Source organism: Scyliorhinus canicula, chromosome 8 (assembly GCF_902713615.1).
Source record: "Scyliorhinus canicula chromosome 8, sScyCan1.1, whole genome shotgun sequence".
Taxonomy (NCBI): Eukaryota; Metazoa; Chordata; class Chondrichthyes; order Carcharhiniformes; family Scyliorhinidae; genus Scyliorhinus; species Scyliorhinus canicula.
In genome coordinates, this window is record NC_052153.1 from 91,387,127 (window position 1) to 91,412,805 (window position 25,679).

Here is a 25,679-nt window from a genome sequence, read left to right on the forward strand (position 1 = left end):
TTTGCATACGTGCAGTGCGGTCAGCCTAAGTTGAAGGGGAACCGGCGAAGGAGACCCAAGGAGTTTGAGTGAAGACAAGCATCCAGCAGAGGGCAGCAGAGCAGAGCTACTGATCAGCTGTTCTGGGGGAATTTGCATACGTGCAGTGCGGTCAGCCTAAGTTGAAGGGGAACCGGCGAAGGAGACCCAAGGAGTTTGAGTGAAGACAAGCATCCAGCAGAGGGCAGCAGAGCAGAGCTACTGATCAGCTGTTCTGGGGGAATTTGCATACGTGCAGTGCGGTCAGCCTAAGTTGAAGGGGAACCGGCGAAGGAGACCCAAGGAGTTTGAGTGAAGACAAGCATCCAGCAGAGGGCAGCAGAGCAGAGCTACTGATCAGCTGTTCTGGGGGAATTTGCATACGTGCAGTGCGGTCAGCCTAAGTTGAAGGTGGTTTGTGGAGGGGCTGTTGGCAAGTGACAGTTAAACCCAAAACACTTCGTGAGTGTTTCCCACCCTACCTCCTCCTCTAACCAACCCCCCCCCCCACCCCACGGTGGTTGGGAAGCGGGAGCAGGGGCCTGTCGTGAAGGTGAGTGAGTGCCTTTAAATTTGCTTACCTTTCAGCGGGAGCAGGGTTTGAGGTAATATCAGGCAAGCTCTTCCTTTCTTTTTCTTGTTTGTTTTTAAAATCTAGAGGTGATGTCAGGGAAGGCAGTACAATGCTCCTCCTGCAGAATGTTTGAGGTGAGGGACGCCGTCAGTGTCCCTGCTGATTTCATCTGTGGGAAGTGCACCCAACTCCAGCTCCTCAAAAACCGTTAGGGACCTGGAGCTTGAGCTGGATGAACTTCGGATCATTCGGGAGGCAGAGGGGGTCATAGATAGGAGCTTCAGGGAAGTAGTTACACCAAAGACTGGAGATAGATGGGTAACTGTAAGAGGGACTGGGAAGAAGCAGTCAGTGCAGGGACCCCCTGCGGTCGTTCCCCTGAGTAACAAGTATACCGTTTTGAATACTTGTGGGGGGGACGACTTACCAGGGGTAAGCCATGGAGTACGGGCCTCTGGCACGGAGTCTGTCCCTGTTGCTCAGAAGGGAAGGGGGGAAAGGAGTAGAACATTAGTAATTGGGGACTCAATAGTCAGGGGCACAGATAGGAGATTTTGTGGGAGCGAGAGAGACTCACGTTTGGTATGTTGCCTCCCAGGTGCAAGGGTAAGTGATGTCTCGGATCGTGTTTTCCGGGTCCTTAAGGGGGAGGGGGAGCAGTCCCAAGTCGTAGTCCACATTGGCACTAACGACATAGGTAGGAAAGGGGACAAGGATGTCAGGCAGGCCTTTAGGGAGCTAGGATGGAAACTCAGAGCGAGAACAAACAGAGTTGTTATCTCTGGGTTGTTGCCCGTGCCACGTGATAGTGAGATGAGGAATAGGGAGAGAGAGCAATTAAACATGTGGCTACAGGGATGGTGCAGGCGGGAGGGATTCAGATTTCTGGATAACTGGGGCTCTTTCTGGGGAAGGTGGGACCTCTATAGACAGGATGGTCTACATCTGAACCTGAGGGGCACCAATATCCTGGGGGGGGAGATTTGTTAGTGCTCTTTGGGGGGTTTAAACTAATTCAGCAGGGGCATGGGAACCTGGATTGTAGTTTTGGGGTACGGGAGATTGAGAGTATAGAGGTCAGGAGCACAGATTTGACTTCGCAGGAGGGTGCCAGTGTTCAGGTAGGTGGTTTGAAGTGTGTCTACTTTAATGCCAGGAGTATACGAAATAAGGTAGGGGAACTGGCAGCATGGGTTGGTACCTGGGACTTCGACGTTGTGGCCATTTCAGAGACATGGATAGAGCAGGGACAGGAATGGTTGCTGCAGGTTCCGGGGTTTAGGTGTTTTAGTAAGCTCAGAGAAGGGGGCAAAAGAGGGGGAGGTGTGGCGCTGCTAGTCAAGGACAGTATTACGGTGGCGGAAAGGATGCTAGATGGGGACTCTTCTTCTGAGGTAGTATGGGCTGAGGTTAGAAACAGGAAAGGAGAGGTCACCCTGTTGGGAGTTTTCTATAGGCCACCTAATAGTTCTAGGGATGTAGAAGAAAGGAAGGCGAAGATGATTATGGAAAAGAGCGAAAGTAACAGGGTAGTTGTTATGGGAGACTTTAAATTTCCAAATATTGACTGGAAAAGATATAGTTCGAGTACATTAGATGGGTCGTTCTTTGTACAATGTGTGCAGGAGGGTTTCCTGACACAATATGTTGACAGGCCAACAAGAGGCGAGGCCACATTGGATTGGTTTTGGGTAATGAACCAGGCCAGGTGTTAGATCTGGAGGTAGGTGAGCACTTTGGAAACAGTGACCACAATTCGGTGACTTTTACTTTAGTGATGGAAAGGGATAAGTATACCCCGCAGGGCAAGAGTTAAAGCTGGGGGAAGGGCAATTATGATGCCATTAGACATGACTTAGGATGTGTTGGTTGGAGAAGTAGGCTGCAAGGGTTGGGCACACTGGATATGTGGAGCTTGTTCAAGGAACAGCTATTGCATGTTCTTGATAAGTACGTACCAGTCAGGCAGGGAGGAAGGGGTCGAGCGAGGGAACCGTGGTTTACCAAAGAAGTGGAATCTCTTGTTAAGAGGAAGAAGGAGGCCTATGTGAAGATGAGGCATGAAGTTTCAGTTGGGGCGCTTGATAGTTACAAGGAAGCGAGGAAGGATCTAAAGAGAGAGCTGAGACGAGCAAGGAGGGGACATGAGAAGTCTTTGGCAGGTAGGATCAAGGAAAACCCAAAAGCTTTCTATAGGTATGTCAGGAATAAAAGAATGACTAGGGTAAGAGTAGGGCCAGTCAAGGACAGTGGTGGGAAGTTGTGTGTGGAGGCTGAGGAGATAAGCGAGATACTAAATGAATACTTTTCGTCAGTATTCACTCAGGAAAAAGATAATATTGTGGAGGAGAATGCTGAGACCCAGGCTATTAGAATAGATGGCATTGAGGTGCGTAGGGAAGAAGTGTTGGCAATTCTGGACAAGGTGAAAATAGATAAGTCCCCGGGGCCGGATGGGATTTATCCTAGGATTCTCTGGGAAGCCAGGGAAGAGATTGCTGAGCCTTTGGCTTTGATTTTTAGGTCATCATTGGCTACAGGAATAGTGCCAGAGGACTGGAGGATAGCAAATGTGGTCCCTTTGTTCAAGAAGGGGAGTAGAGATAACCCCGGTAACTATAGGCCGGTGAGCCTAACGTCTGTGGTGGGTAAAGTCTTGGAGAGGATTATAAAAGATACGATTTATAATCATCTAGATAGGAATAATATGATTAGGGATAGTCAGCATGCTTTTGTGAAGGGTAGGTCATGCCTCACAAACCTTATCGAGTTCTTTGAGAAGGTGACTGAACAAGTAGACGAGGGTAGAGCAGTTGATGTGGTGTATATGGATTTCAGTAAAGCGTTTGATAAGGTTCCCCACGGTCGGCTATTGCAGAAAATACGGAGGCTGGGGATTGAGGGTGATTTAGAGATGTGGATCAGAAATTGGCTAGTTGAAAGAAGACAGAGAGTGGTAGTTGATGGGAAATGTTCAGAATGGAGTTCAGTTACGAGTGGCGTACCACAAGGATCTGTTCTGGGGCCGTTGCTGTTTGTCATTTTTATAAATGACCTAGAGGAGGGCGCAGAAGGATGGGTGAGTAAATTTGCAGACGACACTAAAGTCGGTGGAGTTGTAGACAGTGCGGAAGGATGTTGCAGGTTACAGAGGGACATAGATAAGCTGCAGAGCTGGGCTGAGAGGTGGCAAATGGAGTTTAATGTGGAGAAGTGTGAGGTGATTCACTTTGGAAAGAATAACAGGAATGCGGAATATTTGGCTAATGGTAAAATTCTTGGTAGTGTGGATGAGCAGAGGGATCTCGGTGTCCATGTACATAGATCCCTGAAAGTTGCCACCCAGGTTGATGGGGTTGTGAAGAAGGCCTATGGTGTGTTGGCCTTTATTGGTAGAGGGATTGAGTTCCGGAGCCATGAGGTCATGTTGCAGTTGTACAAAACTCTAGTACGGCCGCATTTGGAGTATTGCGTACAGTTCTGGTCGCCTCATTATAGGAAGGACGTGGAAGCTTTGGAACGGGTGCAGAGGAGATTTACCAGGATGTTGCCTGGTATGGAGGGAAAATCTTATGAGGAAAGGCTGATGGACTTGAGGTTGTTTTCGTTAGAGAGAAGAAGGTTAAGAGGTGACTTAATAGAGGCATACAAAATGATCAGAGGGTTAGATAGGGTGGACAGCGAGAGCCTTCTCCCGCGGATGGAGGTGGCTAGCACGAGGGGACATTGCCTTAAATTGAGGGGTAATAGATATAGGACAGAGGTCAGAGGTGGGTTTTTTACGCAAAGAGTGGTGAGGCCGTGGAATGCCCTACCTGCAACAGTAGTGAACTCGCCAACATTGAGGGCATTTAAAAATTTGTTGGATAAGCATATGGATGATAAGGGCATAGTGTAGGTTAGATGGCCTTTAGTTTTTTTTCCATGTCGGTGCAACATCGAGGGCCGAAGGGCCTGTACTGCGCTGTATCGTTCTATGTTCTATGTTCTAAAGGGGCAGTTCAACAGGATGACGACTGGAAAGGCTGTTGGGCAGCTACAGAGGGCAAGAGGGGTGCAGTATGAATCTGGAGAGAAGGGGAGCCGAATGCTAGCCCACCAGCTACGGAGGCAATCTGCATCCAGAGAAATCCTGAGAGTGCTATCAAGGAAGGGGGAAGTAGTGATGAAGCTGGAGAAGGAATGAGGCGCTCAGCGAGTACTATGAGAAATTGCATCGGGCCGATTTGGGGGGTGAAGAAGAGCACATGGGGCGGTTTCTGGACGAGCTGGAATTTCCACGGCTGGATGAGGCAAGGTGCTGGAGGATCCATCAGGATTGAGAAAGCTTAAAAGTCAGGTAAGCCCGGGGCCGGATGGTTACCCAGCGGAGTTTATGACTGAGTTGGCACCATATTTATAGAGGGCATTCAGCGAGGTGCTGGAGAAGGGGAGATCTGCTGGAGACACTGACACAGGCGCTGCTTACGCTAATCCCGAAAAAAGGGAAGGGCCCGCTAGAGTATGGGTCATACAGGCCCATATCACTGTTGAATACAGATGTGAAAATGTTGGATAGGTTTGTGGTGGGGAGGATGGAAGGATGCAATCCAGGGGTGGTTATAGAGGTTTACAACATGAAAACAGGTCCTTTGGCCCAACGTGTCCATGCAGAGGACAAAACGGGCTTCATGAAGTGTAGGCAACTTTCCAGTAATATTAGGCGGTAACTAAATGTGAACATGACCCCATTGAGGGAACCACTACTGGAAGCAGTGGATCTATGGACGCGGAGAAGACTTTCAACTGGGTGAAGTGGCATAGCTGTTCGAAGTTTGGGAAGATTCGGGTTTGGGCCGAAGTTTGTGGCGTGGGTGCCTCCGATTAACGTGGCCCCAGTAGCGAGTGTACGGACAAAGAGATAAGTTCAGGGAGCTTTGGATTGTACAAGGGAACGAGGCAGGTGTGTCCGCTGTCGCTGCTGCTGTTCGTGCTGGTAACAGAGCACTTGACAATGGCCCTTTGGGGGGCCGCAGAGTGACAGGGGATTATGAGGGGAGTAGGGAACACGGTGTTGCTATATGCAGACGACCTGCTGCTGTTCGTGTCATTGGTGAGTATGGGGAGAATTATGGGCTTATCAGAGAGGTTCCGGGTGTTCTCGGGCGAGAAAATGAATGTGGGAAAAAGCAAAGTGTTTCCGGTGAACAAGATGGGTCAGGGAGCGAATTTAGGGTCGCCAGGGATCAGTTTAGGTATCTGGGGGTCCAGATGATGGGGGAATAGGCAACGATGCACAAATTGAACTTAACAAAGTTGGTAGAGGAGGTAAAGCAGGACTTTAGGAGATGGGATACGTTACACTGACAGGGAGGGTCCAAGTGGTGAAAACGAATGTCCTGCTAAGTTTCCTGTTCGTATTCCAGACCCTCCCAATCTTCATTCTGAAGGCCTTTTGCTGTAAGCTGAATGCAGTGATCTTGGGAGTTTATCTGGGCGGTGAAGTTATCTAGGGTAAAGAGGGCCCTGCTGCAAAGGCAGAAAGGTTGGTGTTACCGAATCTGCTGGCTGCGAATGTAGAGAAAATGAGACGATGGTGGGAAGTAGATGGGTTAGAATGGATTAGGATGGAGGAGTCGTCCTGTAGTGGGTCCAGCCTGAGGGCCATGGTGACAACAATGTCGTACAGTCTACGATTAGGGTGTGGAACCAGCTGAGGAGACATTTAGGTTGGAGGGGATGTCAGTGTTAACACCGCTATGTGAGAACCACGGGTTCAAGATGGGGGAAACAGATCACGTGTATAGGAGGTGGAGCGAGGTGGTCTGGTGAGGGAGAGGGATCTATATCTGGAGGAGATGTTTGCAAGTCTGGAAGAGCTCTGCGAGTGGGTGGAGCTGCCGAAGGGAAGCAAATTTAGATATATGCAAGTGTGGGACTTTGTACAGAAGGAATGGAGAGGGTTTCCGAAGCTGCTGAAATATGCCCTATTGGAACGGTTGCTGCCTCCGGACGTGGAAGGTGAGGGTAGAACAGAGGACATTTATGGGTGACTGGGGGGGCAGGGAAGAGCTCAAGTGGTGAGGATTAAGGAGAAATGGGAGGAGGAGTTGGGGGGGGGGGGGGGGGCGGAAAGAGAGATATGATGAGTGTGGAGTGAGGCGCTGCAAAGGGTGAATTTGACCTCCTCATGTGCGAGGATGTGTTTGATACGGATCAAGGTAGTACACAGTGTGCACATGACTCGGGCGAGGATGAGTGGATTCTTCTGGAGGTGGCAGACGAGTGTGAGAAATGTGGGCAAGGGCCAGGGAACCACGTGCATATGTTCTGGGACTGTGAGAAGTTGGAGGGATACTGGTAGAGGTTCAGGGTGCTGATGGGAAGGTGGACTTGTACAAAGTTGTGAATTGTGGAATGTACTTTTGGACAGGTTTGGAATAAAATGCAGTTTAAAAAAAAAGAATACAACATGACTTGGGATTTTTTTCCAATCAAGGGGCAATTTAGTGTGGCCAATCCACCTACCCTGCACATCTTTTGAATTGTGGGGTGAGACCCACGCAGACTGGGGAGAATGTGAAAACTCCACACGGACAGTGACCCGAGGCTGGGATCGAACCCGGGTCCTCACCACCATGAGGCAGCAGTGCTAACCACTGTGTCACAGTGTTACCCTACATATGACTTGAGAATGAACAGATGCCGCAAAGAGGACAAGTTGCTGGAAGAAAGGGAGAATGAGGGTGATGGTGAGAGGGGAATGGTGGACATGAGAATGGGTGGGGGGGGGCAGGGAAGAGAGGAACAGTGTTTGTGAGGCAAGTGCAGATGAAGGCAAATGTTGCAACTTGCAGATGGACTTAGAGGATGACCTCAAACAGTTCTGCACTTAGAATATCCGGCTGCAGATTGCGCTGCCTCAACAAAAGACAGTTTAGGCTGGGCTGGTTGATTGGCAACAGCAAAGCAGCAGGGTGGCAAGATGAATGTCGTCATCCAGAGAAAGGGCAGTATGTTCATGCTATATTAAACTATTGACACTTCCACAAGGTGGCACATCAGAAATCCTAATAATTTACTGGAGAACAAAAAGCTGGACTACTGTGATGCTCTGCAAACCCTCTTCCACATATTAATCCAAAGCCATAATGGCAGTCTGAATCTGCATAGCAACAGTTTGAGTTTCAGTACAGCACTCAGACTTTGGTGGCTGCTTCTTAAGCTGTAATTCATGGCATCATGGTTAGATCTATAAATATCTGGACAAAGGTTGGCTACCACTTTGATCCTGGAAAGGATGGGCTCCAAAATCTAAGAGAAGCACTGTACAGTGTTGGTACCAGAAACCTCAAAGCTGCTCAAAACAGATTGCAGGTTTTCTGGCAAGCTTCTCAATGGAGATGCATAACTATCAGTTGTGTATTCCTATCAGCCTTCTTCTGTTGCTGTCCCATTGAAATACTCATCCAAGTGCTGCACAGAGGAATACATATGACCACTATTTTTGCTCAATGTCCCAACTGCAGCCCATCTCTAATCTATAGTTTAAGATAGGTGGGGTGCCAGTATCTGAGCTGGTTCCCTGTATCAAATCAAATTGCAATGCATTGTCTTCATCATTACACTTATTGTTGGCTTCATCCACTGACTGGCCAGGAGTAACTTCACTGCAGTGTAAGCCTACTTGTGACACTAAAAAGATTATTATTATTATTACCTGTCAAGCATCTGAAAGAAAACAGGTACAAAGATGAAGTTGCAGTGTAAGGAAGAAAAGAAGCATACACCATCTGCAACTTTTAAATCAGAAGAGATTGTGGGCTGAGGAGGAATGGCGATGTGAGGAGGTGGATTAGCTACGAGGATACAGGGTGCTAGATCCTGACCACCCTGGGACTCTAAAGGCCTCTGAGCCCCCTGCTGGCATTGCCATCACGACTGGTTCCCACTTTGGAAACCAGCAGCGATTCCTACCACCCTCCCACTGCGCCTGCAGGAATGGTGAATCCTGGGAGACTCTGGCTTCAAATGAGCTGAGCATATTTAAATGAGATAAAAGCCAAATTTAAATACGCTAGTCTAGATCACACCCAGTGAGGGTGCCGTGGGCTGGAAGCTTCACATTCTGTTCGGCGCCTACCGAGAACCTCATTTAGGTGCTCTCCTGTATTCTCCAGAAATAGCAGAAGGCACCCAGTGAAACGAGAGGTAGAATGGTATCCAATATTTTTGGATAGTCATGTCTATCATGACTGAATAGCTGACAGTGTGCAAGTCAGAGATGTTAGTGCGAGATTTGCAGCAATGCATTAAGTGTGTGGGTAAATGCGGATGACCTGCGCCTTTATGTCTCAAATCCCGGGCAGCATGGGAGGAATAATGAAACTCCTAAAGGAGCTCGGAGCCTTCTCAGGTTACACACTTAACCAGGGCAAGAGATCATCCCTGTGAACCCGCAAGGGGGAGGGACAAACCTGGGCAAAAGATCGTCCCTGTGAACCCGCAAGGGGGAGGGACATAGGTTGGGGGGGGGGACTGCTTTTCAAATGAGCCCAGACTACATTCCGCTACCTGGGGATCCAAATAGCCCATGACTGGACACAAATCGAAGCTGACGAGTCTGGTGGAGGAAGTCAAAAATGACCTGCAGAGGTGGGGCTCACTCCCACTCTCTCTGGCAGGGAGAGTGTAGACGATCAAAATGAATGTGTCACCCAGGTTCTTCTTCCTGTTCAGATCCCTCCCGATCTACATCTCCAAGGCCTTCTTCAACGCAGTCAACAAGTTAATAATTGCGTTTGTGTGTATTGGGGGGGCAGTTAGAGTATGGGGATGGGTCAAGTAACCGGGAGCAGAGGAGGTGAAGATGGAGGAGAGTTCCTGCATTTGGCCTTCCCTCCAAACGCTGGTCACAACCGCACTCCCATACCCCTGGACAGATACTCAAATAGCCCAATGGTGGTAGCCACACTCCAGAGGTGGAACCAAATGAGGCAGCACTTCGGTCTAACCGAAATGACCACCATGGCCCCGATCTGCAACAACCACAGGGTCACCTACACAACAATGAATGCCTCCTTCAAAAGGTGGAGTCAGGTCGAGGAATTTGGCGGTTGAGACGTGTAAACGGATGGAAGAGTAGCGATTCTGGGGGAACTCACGCTAAAGTTCCAGCTGCCAAGAGGAAACCACCAGAGATATATTCAGGTCAAAAACTTATTCCACAAAGAAACAACAACGTACTTCAAACAACGATACCAGGACACTCACTGTAGAAAGACTGCTGGATGTGGGTGACCTGAGGGAGGTGGTGCTGTGCAGACATGTATGAGAGATTATTGGAGGAGGTACTCTCACCCCTGACGAGACAAGGTAAAACTGGGAGGAGGAACTAGGCATGGAGATAGGGAGAGGACTCTGTATCGAAGCGCTGAATAGGGCAAACTTCACCTCCACATGCACAGGGCTGAGTCTAATGCAGCGAAAAGGTGGTGCACAGAACGCACCTGACCAGAATTTGAATAAGCAGCTTTTCCACGGAGGTGGAGGACAGATGCAAACGGTGCCAGGGAGGCTCAGCCAACCACACTCATGTTCTGGTCCTATCCCTACTCAAGGCTTGTTAGGGATTGGACGTCCTTCTTTGAGGTCATGTCAAGCAGACATGGGAGGTGAGGATGGAGCTGTGCCTAAAAGTGGTGGTCTTCGGGGTATCAGATCAGTCACAGCTCTTTATGGGGAGGGGGGGGCTGACGCCCTAGCCTTTGCCTCCCTGATCACCTGACAGAGAATCCTGCTTGGCCATCTGACGTGGAAGAATTTCTCAGGCTGGAGAAAGTAAATTTATCAATGGATCGGAAGGCATCCACGGGATGTGGAAGCCATTCACCAACCTGTTCCAAGACCTGTTCGTAGCTATCAACCAGTAAAGTAGTGGGACAAGGGGTTGGATGCAAGGGGAGAAGACACAGGACTAGCCATGGAACAAAGGGGTGGGCTGGGGAATGAACACATACAAGTGGAACGCGAGGGGCACAAGCCGCAGAGGACCAGCTCGTAGGCAAGCTTAAGCCTGAACCAAACTGCATATAAGGGTCTGTAAATAAGTGTCATGGCCATCAGTTGAAGAATGTCAAATGTGCAAGAAACGTACGCCTGCATTGTTTTGTAAAGAGTTGGATGCAAAATATGAAAACTCAATAAAACTTCTTTTTTAAATGTGTGGCTACGGTGAAACATTTGAATGTTAGTACGGGTTTGGATTGATTGGGATCATTGGTAGGTGAGCAAAGGGATGTGGTGAATTGAGCAGCTAGTATCAGAGGCAGGCAGTGTAATGGGAACATACTGTATTTGAAGATGCATGAAAAGACCTTGACCACTCGTGAGGTCATTGAACTACTTGAAACACTGCATCCTAGTCATCAAGGCTCGAGTGGTGCCATTAACCTCCATGACTATGGGCTCCAATTGCATTCTGAGCACATCCAGAGAGCCTCCTGACCCCCTGCTGATACAGAAAATCTTCCACCCCTTTCCCAATTGCCATTGAAGATGGTGGTGATATGCATTCTTGAACTGCTGCAGTCCCTGTGGTGTAGATACTCCCTGATCGCAGTACAGAAGGGGAGTTCCACAATTTTGACACAGCAAAAGTGAATGAACAGCAGTATAGTTGAAAATCAGGATGGTGTGTGGCTCGGAGGGAAATTTGTAGGTGGTGGTGTTCCTATGATTCTTCTGCCCTTGTCCTCGTCATGATTTTGAAGCTGCTGCCTAAGTAGCCTTGGTGACTTGCTGCAGTGCATCATGTGTGCGTCAGTAGTGGAGGGAGTAATATTTTAAGTTGATGTATGGAGTGCTGATCAAGCAGACTGCTTTGTCCTGGATAGTGTCAAGCTCCTTCAACATTCATTCAGGAAACTCTTAATTTTTGCCTTATAGATGGCGGATAGGCTTTGTGGAGTCAGGTGGTGAGTTATTCTCTGCAAAATTCCCAGCCACTGACCTGCTCTTGTAGCTGCTGTATTGCATAAATGGTCCAGTTCAATTTCTGGTCAATGATAACCCCCTACGATACTGGTAGTATGGGATACAGCAATGGTCGTTCCCCAAATGTCAGGGGCGTTTCATGGGTGAAAATCTTGACGTTTGTGTTAAAGATGGCAAATTTCTATGTTATTTTTCGGTTCGTGGATGTTTAGATGCAGCACAGGTTTGTAACTGTATGGAGTGGAATGCTGGGTTCTGGGTTTTGGTTCTCATTTTGTTGTTTGCAAAGGAAGCAGTACCATTGGCTTGATAAAAGTCAATGCCTTTGATGCCTAGCTGAAGGTTCGCAGTATCAAAGCCTCCATGGTGCCCCTACCCCTAAATGTTCCAGTTTCCTGCCTTAATGTCCTCACCCTATATGTCCCCAGGTTCTTTCTCTGACTCATTATTGGGGTCATCCGCTTTGGCCTGTGGAACTGCCTCACTTTCCTTAGCCTCCATTGGGTCTTCCCTTGCCAGAGCCAGGCTGTACAGGGCTCAGCATGCAACAACTATGAGGGAGATGTGCAGGTTTCTGCAATGCACCCCTGTATTGGACCAGCCACATGGTGGATTTTCAGCAGCTCGATGGTCCTCTCCTCCACTACTCTTGTGGAAACCTGACTCCTGTTGTATCTCTACTCAACTGCAGTTAGGTAACGGAGTGGGGTCATCAGTCACCTTATGAAGAATAGCCCTCATCACCCAGCAGCTATCCATCCAATCATGCAGGAGCTACGAACAGCCTTGGTACCTGAGAATGCCTAAAATGTAAGCATCATGTGAGCTCTCGTAGTATTGGGCAAAACTTGGGAGAAACTGTGTCCAATAGTCACAAGTGATCTGAACATTCATTGAGCGGAACTCCATTCTGATAATAATAATAATAATCTTTATTAGTGTCACAAGTAGGCTTACATTAACACTGCAATGAAGTTACAGGAAAATCCCCTAGTCACCACACTCCGGCACCTGTTCAGGTACACTGATGGAGAATTCAGAATGTCCAATTCACTTCACAAGCAGATCTTTCAGGACTTGTGGGAGGAAACCGGAGCACTCGGAGGAAACCCACGCAGACACAGGGAGAACATGCAGACTCTGTACAGACAGTGGGCCAAACCGGAAATTGAACCCTGGTACTGTGAAGCAATAGTGCTAACCACTGTGAGACGAAGCTGCTGGCACCTTGGTGGCTACGATTGCGACCCATCCCCCTGGATGTAGGGGAAGCCAGCCATCGCCACAAAGCCGTGTGCTCTCCCGACCTGGCTCACCTAGTTTATATGGTAGTGGATGAACTTGCGAACACGTCAAAAGATGGCATCAGTGGAGACTTCCGGTGGCGGCTATGAGGGAGTAAGTCGCACATTTGGTGGCTCCCGCCCTGGCCGGACTTTTGGACCTTTTTCCCCTGACTATTTTGCGGTTTTGAGCACTGGCTTTGAAGGTGCAGATAATTTGGTACTGGATCCACACATTGGTGTATGGAACGAAGAACCCCAAGGGATCGAAAAGGAAGAAATAAGATGATAAGCAAGGGCTGGGTGGAGGCCGCGGCTGAAGACAATATGGCTGATGTTCGGACCCCTGCTGCGAAGGCCCAACCATCAACGGAGGTGCTGATGCAGGTGATCCAAGAGGGCTTTTGCTAGACAGAAGCGAGGGTGCCTTGCCCTGATAAAGGAATCGATCGATCGGCTGCAGCGCAGGCTGGATGCCCAGGATCGGATGATTCAGAAACTGGAGAAAGCGCTGGCAGACCAGGAGGAGCACCAAACGGTGGTTGAGCAGGAGGTGGGGATGCTGAAGGATGAGCAAAAAAGGCTGCTGGAGAAAGTAGAAGACCTGGAGAATAGAGTTCGTCGGTAGAACTTAAGAATTGTCGGTCTCCCAGAAGGGGCTGAGGGGGCTGATGCTGGCATGTTTGTGGCGAGTATGTTTCAGAAGCTTCTGGGGTAGGGAGCTTTCCCCCGACCGATGGAGGTGGACAGGACGTACAAGGCGATGGCAAGGAAGCCATGGCCGGGGGACCCCCCAAGGGTGATGGTGGTCCCCGGGGGACTCCCCAAGGGTAATGGTGGTCCAGTTCCACAGATTTTTGGACAAGGAGTATGTTCTCCAGTGGGCCAAGCGTACGCAGAGCAGCAAATGGGACAATAGTATTCTGCGTGTCTATCAGGATCTGAGAGTGGAAGTGGCCAGAAGGAGGGCAGGCTTCAATCAAGTTAAGGCGATCCTGACCAAGAAGTAGGTGAAATTTGGGCTGCTGTACCCGGCCCGTCTTTGAGTTACACACGAGGTCCAGCACCATTATTTTGAGTTGCCCGAAGACGCAATGGACTTTGCCAAGAAGAAAAGGGCTAGTGCTAAACTGAGAACTTTTTGTTTTAAGTTGTCACTTTTCTGAGTGATGTTAATACGTTTTAATTGTCGTTTTTCTTTTGCATCTGAGTTTGGTTGAAGATGTGGGAAGTAAAAGTTATTCGGTTTCTATGGGTTTTCTGTGTTTTGGTGGGGGTGGCTGGTGGGGCCTTTTACTTTTTATTACCTTGATTTGCACTATTGGGGGGGTTCTTTGTGGGTTTTTCGTTTTGGGCTGTCTCTTACAGTAATTGGGCGATTTTCTGGGGTCGGTTTGATGAGGGAAGTGGTTTCAATGGGCGGGGGGGTGGGGAGTGAGGGAACAATAGGTGGGAGACTTCTTGGCGCCGGAGGAGAGGGCCACTAGGCTAGCTAGTCTATGGATGCACTGTGGGGGATGTGTATATGATCAATATATGGCAGGGGTTAGGTTACAAAGCGGTGTTTCTAGTGTAGCCACCTGGGGTGGCCACTGCCCAACACAAAATGGAAGATTACAAAGAATGCAGGGAAAATGGGCATGTTGCAAAAGCAAGCAGTTTGCAAAAGCGCTCGTGTATTCTGACTGCTGCAGAAACCAGACAGCACTGTTAAAAGAACAAGTTAGCATACTAATGAGGCGATACCCGGTGATTCCCAGGTACAATGGAAACAAGTTAACTTAAATCGCTACATTGAACAGAAGGCCAGACTTCTCGGTGCCAAGAGAAGTCCAAAACAATAAGCCCCAAGAACCGCCCAGTGATCGAGGGACTGCCCCGTTATTGGGGAAATTCAAATCAATCGATTGGGAAGAGACCCAATCGATTGCGAGTGTATAGAGGGTCCGCTCAGGTGGGCACAAGACGCTGGGAGAGGTATAAGACAGAGACCCCGACCCCAGCTCGCTCTCTTGACCAGCTCCTCTTAGCCAGCACTCTCCTTGACCACCGTTGCAGCAGAAGACCTTGAGAAGGTGAGGCCTGGTCAGCAGCCGCCATCAAATAAGTGTCATACAACGCACGCTACGAGACTAGACACTCCTGACCCCATTAGTTCACACCGACTGGAAGCCTGCGGATCCAGGACAAAGCTAGAGGCCGTTGTTCCCTGATCCGGCAGTTCCCTTATCCAGATAAGTATATGGCCTGTTAGTGGTAGGATTAGCCTAGTCTTGTAGTTTTATATGCATAATTAGTAGATAACTGTATTATAATAAACGTGTCTTGTTGAACTTACTAACTGGTGTATGGAGTTATTGGTCTGAACTTGAACTTGAAACTTGTGGCGGTATCTTAACGATACCTGGCGACTCTAGAGCTAAGGAACGAAACAGAACCAAATTGAGTGTAAAGCACACTCACCCAGAACGAGCAACACTAGCGGGGAGTGGGGGAGTTACTCTGCTGACGAGGGAGGGACTTGGGATTTGGGACAGAGAGGAGGTCGGGAGTGTGGGCTGCCAGCAGGCGGGCCGATGGAGACGCGGCGCATGTTCTGGAGGCGGGCCCAGGAAAGGGGATGTCTGATCGGCGGGGGCACGGTGCCCCCCAACTAGGGTGATCACCTGTAATGTCAGAGGGTTGAATGGGCCAGTTAAGAGGGCACGTATGTTCGCGCATCTGAGGGCTCTAAAGGCAGACATGGTAATGCTGCAGGAGACACACCAGAAAGTGGCGGATCAAGTCAGGCTAAGGAAAGGTTGGGTCAGTCAGGTCTTTCATTCGGAACTGGACACCAAGACTAGAGGGTTGGCGATTTTGATCAATAAGCGGGTGCAATTTCAGGTGGGCAGTATAGTCTCGGACGGGGTGGCCGTTATGTCATAGTGAGTGGTAAGATGGCGGGGAGGAAGGTAGTCTTGGTTAACGTGTACGCGCCAAACTGGGACGATGTGGAATTCATAAAGAGGCTCCTGGAGAAGATACCTGATCTGGACTCGCACAAGTTGATTATGGGAGTGGATTTTAATACAGTCATCGACCCCGGCCTCGACAGGTCGTGTTCGAAAACGGGAGGGTGCCAGCAATGGCAAGGGAACGGATAGGGTTCATGGAACAGATGGGGGTGGGGGGGGGGGGAGGAAAGAGGTCGACCCATGGAGGTTTAGGCAGCTGACGGGGAAGGAGTTTTCTTTTTATTCGTATGTTCACAAGGTTTGTTCCTGGATTTATTTTTTCATTTTGAGCAGGGATTTGCTTTGGGGGGGGGGGGGGGGGGGGGGGGGGGGGTACTCGGCCATCACTATTTCAGATCATGCCCCACACTGGGTGGAACTGCAGGTCAGTGAGGAGAGCTTCCAGCACCCGCAATGGAGGTTGGATGTGGGCTTGTTGGCGGACGAGGCGGTGTGTGAGAGGCTGAGGAAGTGCATGCAGAACTACCTGCAGGTTAATGGCACGGGGGAAGTCTCAGCAGCGGTGGTCTGGGAGGTGCTGAAGGCAGTGGTGAGAGGGGAGCTGATTTTGATCCAGGCTCATAGGGACAAGACAGTTAGGGCAGAGACGGACCGACTGGTTAAGGAGATCCTACAGATAGATAGGAGGTAGCGGTGACCCCAGGGGTGGAGCTTTTAAGGGAACGTCGGAGGCTGCAGGCGGAGTTCGGGGTGCTGTCCACAGGTAGGGCAGTGGAGCAGCTTAGGAAGGCAAGGGGGTGCATTCTATAAACATGGGGAGAAGGCCAACAGAGTGCTGACACAGCAGCTTAGGAAGAGGGAGGCGGCCAGGGAAATAGAGAGGGTGGTTGATGGGGATGGGAACTTGGTAGGGGACTCGACAGGGATAAACAGGGCGTTCAGGGACTTTTACAGTCGGCTCTATTGCTCGGAATCTCCCACGGGGCCTGAGGGGATGAGACGGTTTTTGGACAGACTGACCTTCCCAAGGGTGGGTAGTGAGCTGGTAAATGGGCTGGGCGCCCAGATTAGGACCGAAGAAATAGTTGAGGGCATGAAGGCAATGCAGTCGGGTAAAGCCCAAGGGCCGGACGGGTATTCGGTGTTCTCAGGGATTTTAGGGCCATTGCTGGTCAAGGTTTTCAATGAGGCAAGGGATAGAGCGTTGCTGCCCCCGACTATGTCACAGGCCACTATTTCGTTAATATTGAAGCGGGACAAGAACCCAGAGCTATGCGGGTCATGTATGCCGATCTCTGCTTAATGTGGACGCCAAGTTGCTGGCCAAAGTCTTGGCCTCCAGGATTGAAGATTGTGTACTGGATGGGATAATGGAGGATCAAACCGTGTTTGTCAAGGGCAGGCAGTTGGTAGCCAATATAAGAAGGCTGCTCAATGTGATCATGATGCCCCCGGAGAGTAGGGAGGTTGAGGTAGTTGTGGTAATGGATGCGGAGAAGGCTTTCGACCGGGTGGAGTGGGACTATTTATGGGAGGTGCTGGGACGATTTGGGTAGGGGCTTTATTAACTGAGTTGTACCAGGCCCCGGAGGTTAGTGTGAGGACAAATAAGATGACCTCGGACTATTTTAGACTGTATCGGGGGTCAAGACAGGGCTGCCCGCTCTCCCCACTGCTGTTTGCGTTAGCTATAGAGCCGCTGGCAATTGCTCTGAGAGCTTCAAGAGGCTGGAAGTGGCTGGTTTTGGGGGGGGGGGGGGGGGGGGGGGGGGGGGGGGCGGCGGCGGGGGGGGACTTGTCCCGGTTGGTTGAGCAGATGAGGGGTGAGTTTCGGAGATGGGATGTGCTGCCGCTGTCGCTGGCCGGGAGGCTGCAGACGGACAAAATGACGGTCCTACCAAGTTTTTATTTGTATTTCAATGTCTCCCAATTTTCATCCTGTTGTCCGTTTTTAAGAGGGTTAACAAAATCATCCTGGGCTTTGTATGGGCGGGTAAGTCCCCGTGAGTGAAGAAGGTGATGCTCGAGCGGAATCAGGGGGATGGGAGGCTTGCCCTACCAAATTTCAGTAATTACTACTGGGCGGTTAACATAGTCATGATAAGAAAGTGGGTGATGGAGGCGGGGTCGGTTTGGGAGCGGATGGAGGCAGCTTTATGTAGGGGCACCAGTTTGGGGGCGTTGGTAACGGCACCTCTGCCATTCCCGCTGGCAAGATACATCCAATTCAAGGTGGTGGTGGCGGCCTTGAGGATCTGGGGTCAGTGGAGGAGGTATGATGGAGCAGTGGGAGCATCGGTCTGGTCCCCAATATGTGAGAACCGTCGGTTTGCCCCGGGGAGCCTGGATGGGGGGCCTTCGAGTATGGCGAAGGGTGGGAATTTAGAGGATGGGGGACATGTTATTAGAGAGGAGCTTCCCTAGCTTGAGGGCGCTGGAGGAGAAGTTTGGGCTGGCAAGGGGGAACAAATTTAGATATTTACAGGTGCGGGACTTTCTGCGCAGGCAGGTTATTATCCTTCCCACTCCTACCACTAAGGGGATCCAGGATAGGGTAGTGTCTAGGGGATGGGTGGGAGAGGGGAGCGTCTCGGACATCTACAAGGAACTTATGGGGGCGGAGGAGACGCAGACCAAGGAGCTGAAGCGTAAGTGGGAGGAGGAGCTTGGTGGTGAGATGGAGGATGGCTTATGGGCGGACGCATTGAGCAGAGTCAACGCAACCGCAATATGCGCCAGGCTCAGCTTGATCGAATTCAAGGTGGTCCACCGGGCCCACATGACAGTGGCCCGGATGAGTCGATTCTTTAGGGTGGTGGACAGGTGTGTAAAATGTGTGAGAGGACCTGTGAACCATGTCCACATGTTCTGGGCCTGTCCAAAACTTAGGGGATATTGGCAGGGGTTTGCGGACGTCATGTCCAGAGTATTGAAAACAAGGGTGGCAATGAGTCCAGAGGTATCGATTTTTGGGGTGTCAGAAGACCCGGGAATCCAGGAGGAGAAAGAGGTAGATGTTCTGGCCTTTGCTTCCCTGGTAGCCCGGAGATGGATACTATTAGCTTGGAGGGACTCAAAGCTCTCGAAGTAGGAGACCTGGTTAACTGACATGGCGAGCTTTGTCGGCCTAGAGAAGATTAAGTTCGCCTTGAGAGGGTCACTGTTCAGGTTCGCCCGGAGGTGGTCCATTCATCGACTTCTTCGCAGAGAATTAATCGTCAGCTTGGGGGGGGGGGATAGGGTAGCGTAGAATAGGGGGCCAATTAGGCGGGTCTTGGCAGGATGGGAGTCGGTGATTGCACTATGTCTATTGTTCTTTGTACATTGTTTTTATACTGTTGCTGTTTGTAATGCCAAAAATACCTCATTAAATTGTTTTTAAAAAAAACGATGGTATCAGTCACCGGCTTAGTACAACTGTGTGCGACTGATTGAAAGACACTGCACAGATACCACACGGAGCCCTGAAAAGAACCGCAGGCATATAAGTTGAGGGCAACTGCGACCTTCAAAGCCACTGGCATGGGTTGTGCGCCCATGCAGTCAGAGGCAATTTTGGACATGTCTACAGGATAGAAGATGGCCACAACTGCAAGGATAATGTTATTTGGGGAGGTAGCTCAAGTCAAGAGATCAGAGTACTCAAAAACTCTAATTCAGGGATGCTGTCAAAACAGACATGAAAGTCCTCAACATCAATTATGGCAAGTGGGAAACTAGTTGACCACTGATACAAATGGTGACGCCAGCCTTGGGCAGGAGTTTACTGCCATATTAACATGTGGTTTCAAAAGCTCCAAAGATTAGAGCCCTGCAATCAAGGGATCAAAGATGATCCCACGCTACTAGAAAGCGAAAGCTTTGTGTGTGGCACTTGTATCTGGTTTTGCCTCTTCAAAATTAGCTTGTTTAGGCATCAAAAGTGCCACAGATGATCTTAGCTGACCTTGCCAAATTTTGACGTTACATTCCCATCATCTCGTACAGATGGAAGGACAGCAACAACAAATTTGTATTAATTAAATTACATCAAATTATCATTCAATTATACAAAAAAATATATATTTTAAAGCAAACATATATACGTTTTTAAATTTTGTAAAATGCTGCCCGATTGCATTTGCTCATGGCCGTATAAGGCAATATAAAAATGAGTTTGATAAAAAACATGAACCATGTGCAGATGCTCTCTAAATATATTATACTATAAAACCCACATACACATTTCCATGAATCACCCATTTACACAAACTCAGTTTTCTATTCATGCTGCTACATTTTCTCATTCGAATTGATGGAGATTTTGTAATTGTTGACTTTCTTTGATTAACCCATGTGTTTTTAAATGTTCACAGATTTTGCATCAAATCTTGAATTGCAAAAGTTAGTGCAGAACCACCATTACACTAACTGATCCATGGCTCCGTGCCATATTGGCCTCCCTGCCGTTCTCCCACACAATTTCATATCTAATCTATGGAATAATTAAAAGTGGTAGCTAAAGTTTCTCCGATGACCCACACTCTAACCCCTGGTGAATTCCTTCAACAATCCAGGGCATGTAATATCAGAGCCTGAATTGATCACCTGGTGGTCAATGTATTTTTTTCCAGAACAAATACCTTTTTCTAATGTTATACCAGAGATCCCTTCTAGCTGTCACCAGCATAAATTGTGCAAAAAGTGAAATACACACCACAGAGCCCATTAAAGCTTTACGCGCAGCTTACCTAAAGACTGGCTGTAAACTACCTGTAACAATAGATTCCAGGCCTATATATTGCCCTGTTCTTGCAGCTCTCACAGCTTCTTACATAATGTGTTTGCAAGTCTCACTCACTCATGGAAACATAGAAAATAGAAGTAGGCCATCGATTTAGCTAATTGAACCTGTTCCGCTATTCACTGTGATCAAAGCTAATCCTCTATTTCAACCCAATACCCCCCGGACACCTTTAGTGTCTAGAATCTACTTCATTCTTCAATAATATTAAGTGACTTGGCCTTGTTAAGAGCACAGCTGATGTTAAACACAAGGGTATCAAAATCCAAAAGGGAAACTGGAAATGGCCGTTCTGAACTGTCTTTTGCAATTTGAATTTGATTTATTATCACTGTACCGAGTGATACAGTTAGAATTAAATTTTAAAAGGTTAGTATGGTTATAAGAGATGTAGGAAGAGAATCTGTGTGAGAGAGCTCAGAGTTACTCTCATGCTCTGGTGCCTTCTTGAATTAGAATTTGGTCTGTGAGGAAATATGTGAAGACCAATGAAAGAGGTCCCAGATGTTCTTGTGATGAATTTAAATAAAATAAATGTTTACTGAACAATAAAAACACACAAGAAAGTCAACCAGAAATTACACTTAAACACCTTAATGGTTATACATAGTATCATTAAATTTACTCAGTTCCAAATCCATCTATTTTCCTAACTTCGGAGTTAAACCTCCCCAAACAATATCCAATAGCTTTTAAAACTACAAGCAAAATCCAGCAATAGTTACTACACCAGGCACCAAGATCTTTTGGGTTGCTTCTGACTTGAGATAGAAAGACAGGTTCCTCAAACAGGCGTTTGTCCAAGCTCCGCTTCCTGCTGTGGGCTGTGTTCCTAAGACAGCTAACTTGCATAAGGTGAACGTGCCCGATATTGTTTTTTGCATTTTGATTTTCCCTTATCTGAACTAACCTTCTCAGAAGCCACTCTTAATGACCTTTATTTTGCGCGGTCACCATTTAGCATGTAATTGTGAAATTCACACCCCATCTTCTCCTTTGAACTTCTAACATCTTTACTTAAACTCTTGACATTCTATCTTCTATTGTTACCGTGGGTAAACATCTGCTTAGTGTTGCTAGGCCTATCACCAAATCAAAACTAGTTCCACCAACCCAGCCAATCTGACTACCACAGTTTCCATTTTCAAATATTATTTTTTAAAACATACAACCAGAAGAATACATTCTCAATGACTGGATGCGTCAGCTCCCAAGTAAACTGACAATTTAAGTTTTTCTTTCTCCTTCATGAGGTTCTAAACAATTGGAATTGCAGGTTCTTTTCTGCATAAGAGAACGTCCAAATCGATGGATAAAAATTAACATTGAATAATTTTCAAAATGATTTTAACTCCGTAATGTTCAAACAATCTGACCCTATACAAACATACCTTTAAATTACCAAGATCAAGAACCAGTAAGCTGGCCGATTTATCATAAAAACCATTCTCTGGAATAATGATGTAAGAAGCCATGAGGTTCACTTTTACGTCCAGGACTTTCTGCGTCTCAATTATGTACATCAAGCCTGTGAATAGTACAAAGTGTATCAATACTCTGTGAAGACAATACCTGGGAAATCATGAATCCTTTAGGGAGATCATGTGTTAAAAGAAAGCAAAACACAATAGCCAGATATTTATCTTCCAGTCCCACCGTCGGCAAACTCCCGCCGCGGGTTTCCCGGCAGCATGGGGTGCATACAATAGGAAACATTGTTGACAGCGGCGGGCCGCCTCTATAAAACACACTGCTGGGGCGCATGAAAGATCCCACCCATTCTAATGCATGCCTTTTTTTCCAGCCAGGAAAAGGTAAATGTAATAAATTCCTATCTTTCGGAAATTTGTATGCCAAGTACACAATGTATGCATTAGTTCGGCACAGCCCAGACAGCTGATTCTAAACAATGGAATTACTGCTGCCCAAAATTCTAAAGTTATGGCAAAAACTCTCAGAACAAGTGATGTTCCAATACTCTTGATATCACTGTAGTTCAGATACATGGGACGTGATTTAACTGAATTGCAACAGAGTACTGTGTCAAGCGCCAAGGCCGCACTTTGTCCTATTTCCTGCACTGGGGAGCTCTGCTCCCCAGAACTTCTCAGTGTAGGGCAATCAGGACGCCATTTTAAAATGGCACCCTGATCTCTCGACTGCTCCCCCACCCCCACAACACTCTGGACCCCCACCCCCACCCAAGCCCCAGCACATCTATTCAGTCACACCCCACATCCCACCTGATGCAGGGACAGTGCAACCCCGGGCCCAATCCCCAACATGGACAAAATACCAGCCTAGCACCTTGGCAGTACCAGGGCTGGCACCCAAGTGGCACTGCCAGGGTGCCAGACTGGAAGTGCTACGGTGCCCGGGTGGCACCAGCAGTACCAGGTTGCCACCTGGCCCAGTGGAAAACCACCCGGTGGCCTCAGTCCCCTGGGAGACCTCTGGCAGGTGCCATTCCACCTGGTTCCCGTTTAAGGTCTCCGAGGCGAAGAGGTTAGATCCCAGCCTCAGGTAGATTAAGCAAGCTGCATATTAGAGCGAGACTAGCTAATATGTAGAGTTGTCAAATACTGATCCTGCCCACGATGAGCGGGATTCAGATTGCGACGTCTCACAAGATCACGTTAGATCTATTGAGGCGTAGCGAGCCAGGTAGTTCCCGGAAGAGACCTCTCCCACATCTATCAGCCATGTCACGCCCCCGGAACGGGGGTGCGACGAGGCTGGTAGATTGTGTCTATGATATTAATTTTTGCAATTTGGTGCTTTAGTTTTACAGTGCATTAAATCTAATATAAAGAAAACATCATAAAAGATTAGAGAAATGGAATTGAAGGCACAGTTACTTCTGGATAGCATTAATATCAAGTATAGCATAACCTCCTTGCTTTCACACTCCAGTCCTCTATTAATTGTGCCAAGGATCCCGTACCGTTTGTTTTTTAAAACAGCCTTCTCCAATCACCTTCAAAGATTTGTTTGTATACACAGAGGTCTGTTCCTACAGTTTTAAAATGGTGGACAATTTACTTTATTTTCCCTCCTCCATTCATCCTATCAACATATATTGCTTCCCATTTCAATGTGTTAAATTTCAGCTGCTATTTCACCAGTCTATGTTCTCCTGAAGATGTAACCACATTGCTTATTGTAAAATAAATTCTGATTTTCCTGTCTTCAGTGAACTTTGAAATTATGCATCACATACCAAGTCCATATCAGCTCAAGTGTAATGGTTGGCAAGGTAGCACAACGGTTAGCACGGTTGCTACACAGCGCCAGGGACGCCTGGCATAAGTTGCTGTGGGTGCGGAGACTGCACGTTCTCCCAGTGTCTGCGCGGAGACAACACATTCTCCCCGAGTCTGCGCGGAGACAGCACGTTCTCCCCCTGTCTGTGCAGTGACTGCACACTCTCCCCGTGTCTGTGCGGAGACTGCACGTTCTCCCTGTGCCTGCGCGGAGACTGCACGTTCTCCCAGTGTGCAGAGACTGCATGTTCTCCCCGGTCTGTGCGGAGACTGCACGTTCTCCCCTTGTCCATGTGGGTTTTCTCAGGGTGTTCCGGTTTACTCCCACAATGCCCACAAGACGTGCTTCTAAGGTGAATTGGAGATTCTGAATTTCACCTCAGTGTACCCAAACAGGCGACACAGTCGTGTGGCGACGAGGGGATTTTCACAGTAACTTCATTGCAGTGTGTTTAAAAAAATAATTTTATTAAGATTTTTACAAAATATAAACATCACAACAATATTAACAGAACAACCGCAGTAAAAACCCAAGAACAACACCCACCCAACTGCAAAAGCAACTGCAAACAAAAGAAAAAACAAAAAAACACCCAAACAACAAAAGGGAAAGAGATAACACCCGCCACATCCCACAAATCCATGTACACAGTTCTCCCCCCCGAACCAAACCCCCCCCCTCCACCCCCCCAGGTTGCTGCTGCTGCCGGCCTATTTCCCTACCGTTCCGCCAGGAAGTCCAGGAAAGGCTGCCACCACCTAATGAACCCTTGTACTGATCCCCTCAGGGCAAATTTCACCTTCTCCAATTTAATGAATCCCGCCATATCATTGATCCAGGCCTCCACGCTTGGGGGCCTCGCATCCTTCCATTGGAGCAAGATCCTCCGCCGGGCTACTAGGGACGCAAGGGCCAGAACACCGGCCTCTTTCGCCTCCTGCACTCCCGGCTCCACTGCAACCCCAAAAATTGCGAGTCCCCAGCCTGGCTTGACCCTGGATCCCACCACCATCGACACCGTCCTTGCTACCCCCTTCCAAAACTCCCCCAACGCTGGGCACGCCCAAAACATATGGGCGTGGTTCGCTGGGCTCCCCGAGCACCTAGCACACCCGTCTTCGCCCCTGAAAAACCTACTCATCCTCGTCCCAGTCATGTGGGCCCTATGCAGCACCTTGAACTGTATGAGGCTAAGCCTCACATAGGAAGAGGAGGAATTCACTCTCTCCAGGGCATCCGCCCACGTCCCCTCCTCAACCTCCTCACCCAGCTCCTCTTCCCATTTCCCCTTCAGTTCCTCCACCGACGCCTCGTCTACCTCCTGCATTATGTGTCCGAAATCCTCCCTCCTCCAACCCACACCCCCGAGAGCACCCTGTCCCGCACCCCACGTGGGGGCAGCAAGGGGAACCCCTCCACCTGCCGCCTGGCAAACGCCCTCACCTGCATGTACCTAAACATGTTCCCCGGGGGGAGCCCAAACTTCCCCTCTACCTCCCCCAAGCTCGCGAACCTCCCCTCCACAAACAGGTCCCTCAACCTCCTAACCCCTACCCTGTGCCAGCCCAGAAATCCGCCATCAATGCTCCCTAGGACAAACCGATGGTTCCCCCGTATCGGGGCCTCCATCGAGCCCCCCACTTCTCCCCTATGCCGTCTCCATTGCCCCAAATTTTGAGGGTAGCCACCACCACCGGGCTCGTGGTATACCTCGTTGAAGGGAGCAGCAACGGCGCAGTTACCAGCGCCTCCAGGCTCGTGCCCACACAGGACGCCACCTCCATCCTCTTCCATGCTGCCCCTTCCCCGTCCATTACCCACTTACG

General features: G+C 48.9%; 1 protein-coding gene across 1 annotated transcript in view; it reads right to left on the bottom strand.

Moving 5' to 3' along the window:
• Positions 1 to 25,679, bottom strand: part of vps13a (vacuolar protein sorting 13 homolog A) — a 634,190-nt gene that overhangs the window by 442,466 nt on the left and 166,045 nt on the right. The window contains 1 exon segment of the mRNA XM_038803880.1: positions 21,981 to 22,117. Within this exon segment, the coding sequence (XP_038659808.1) occupies positions 21,981 to 22,117 (137 nt within the window).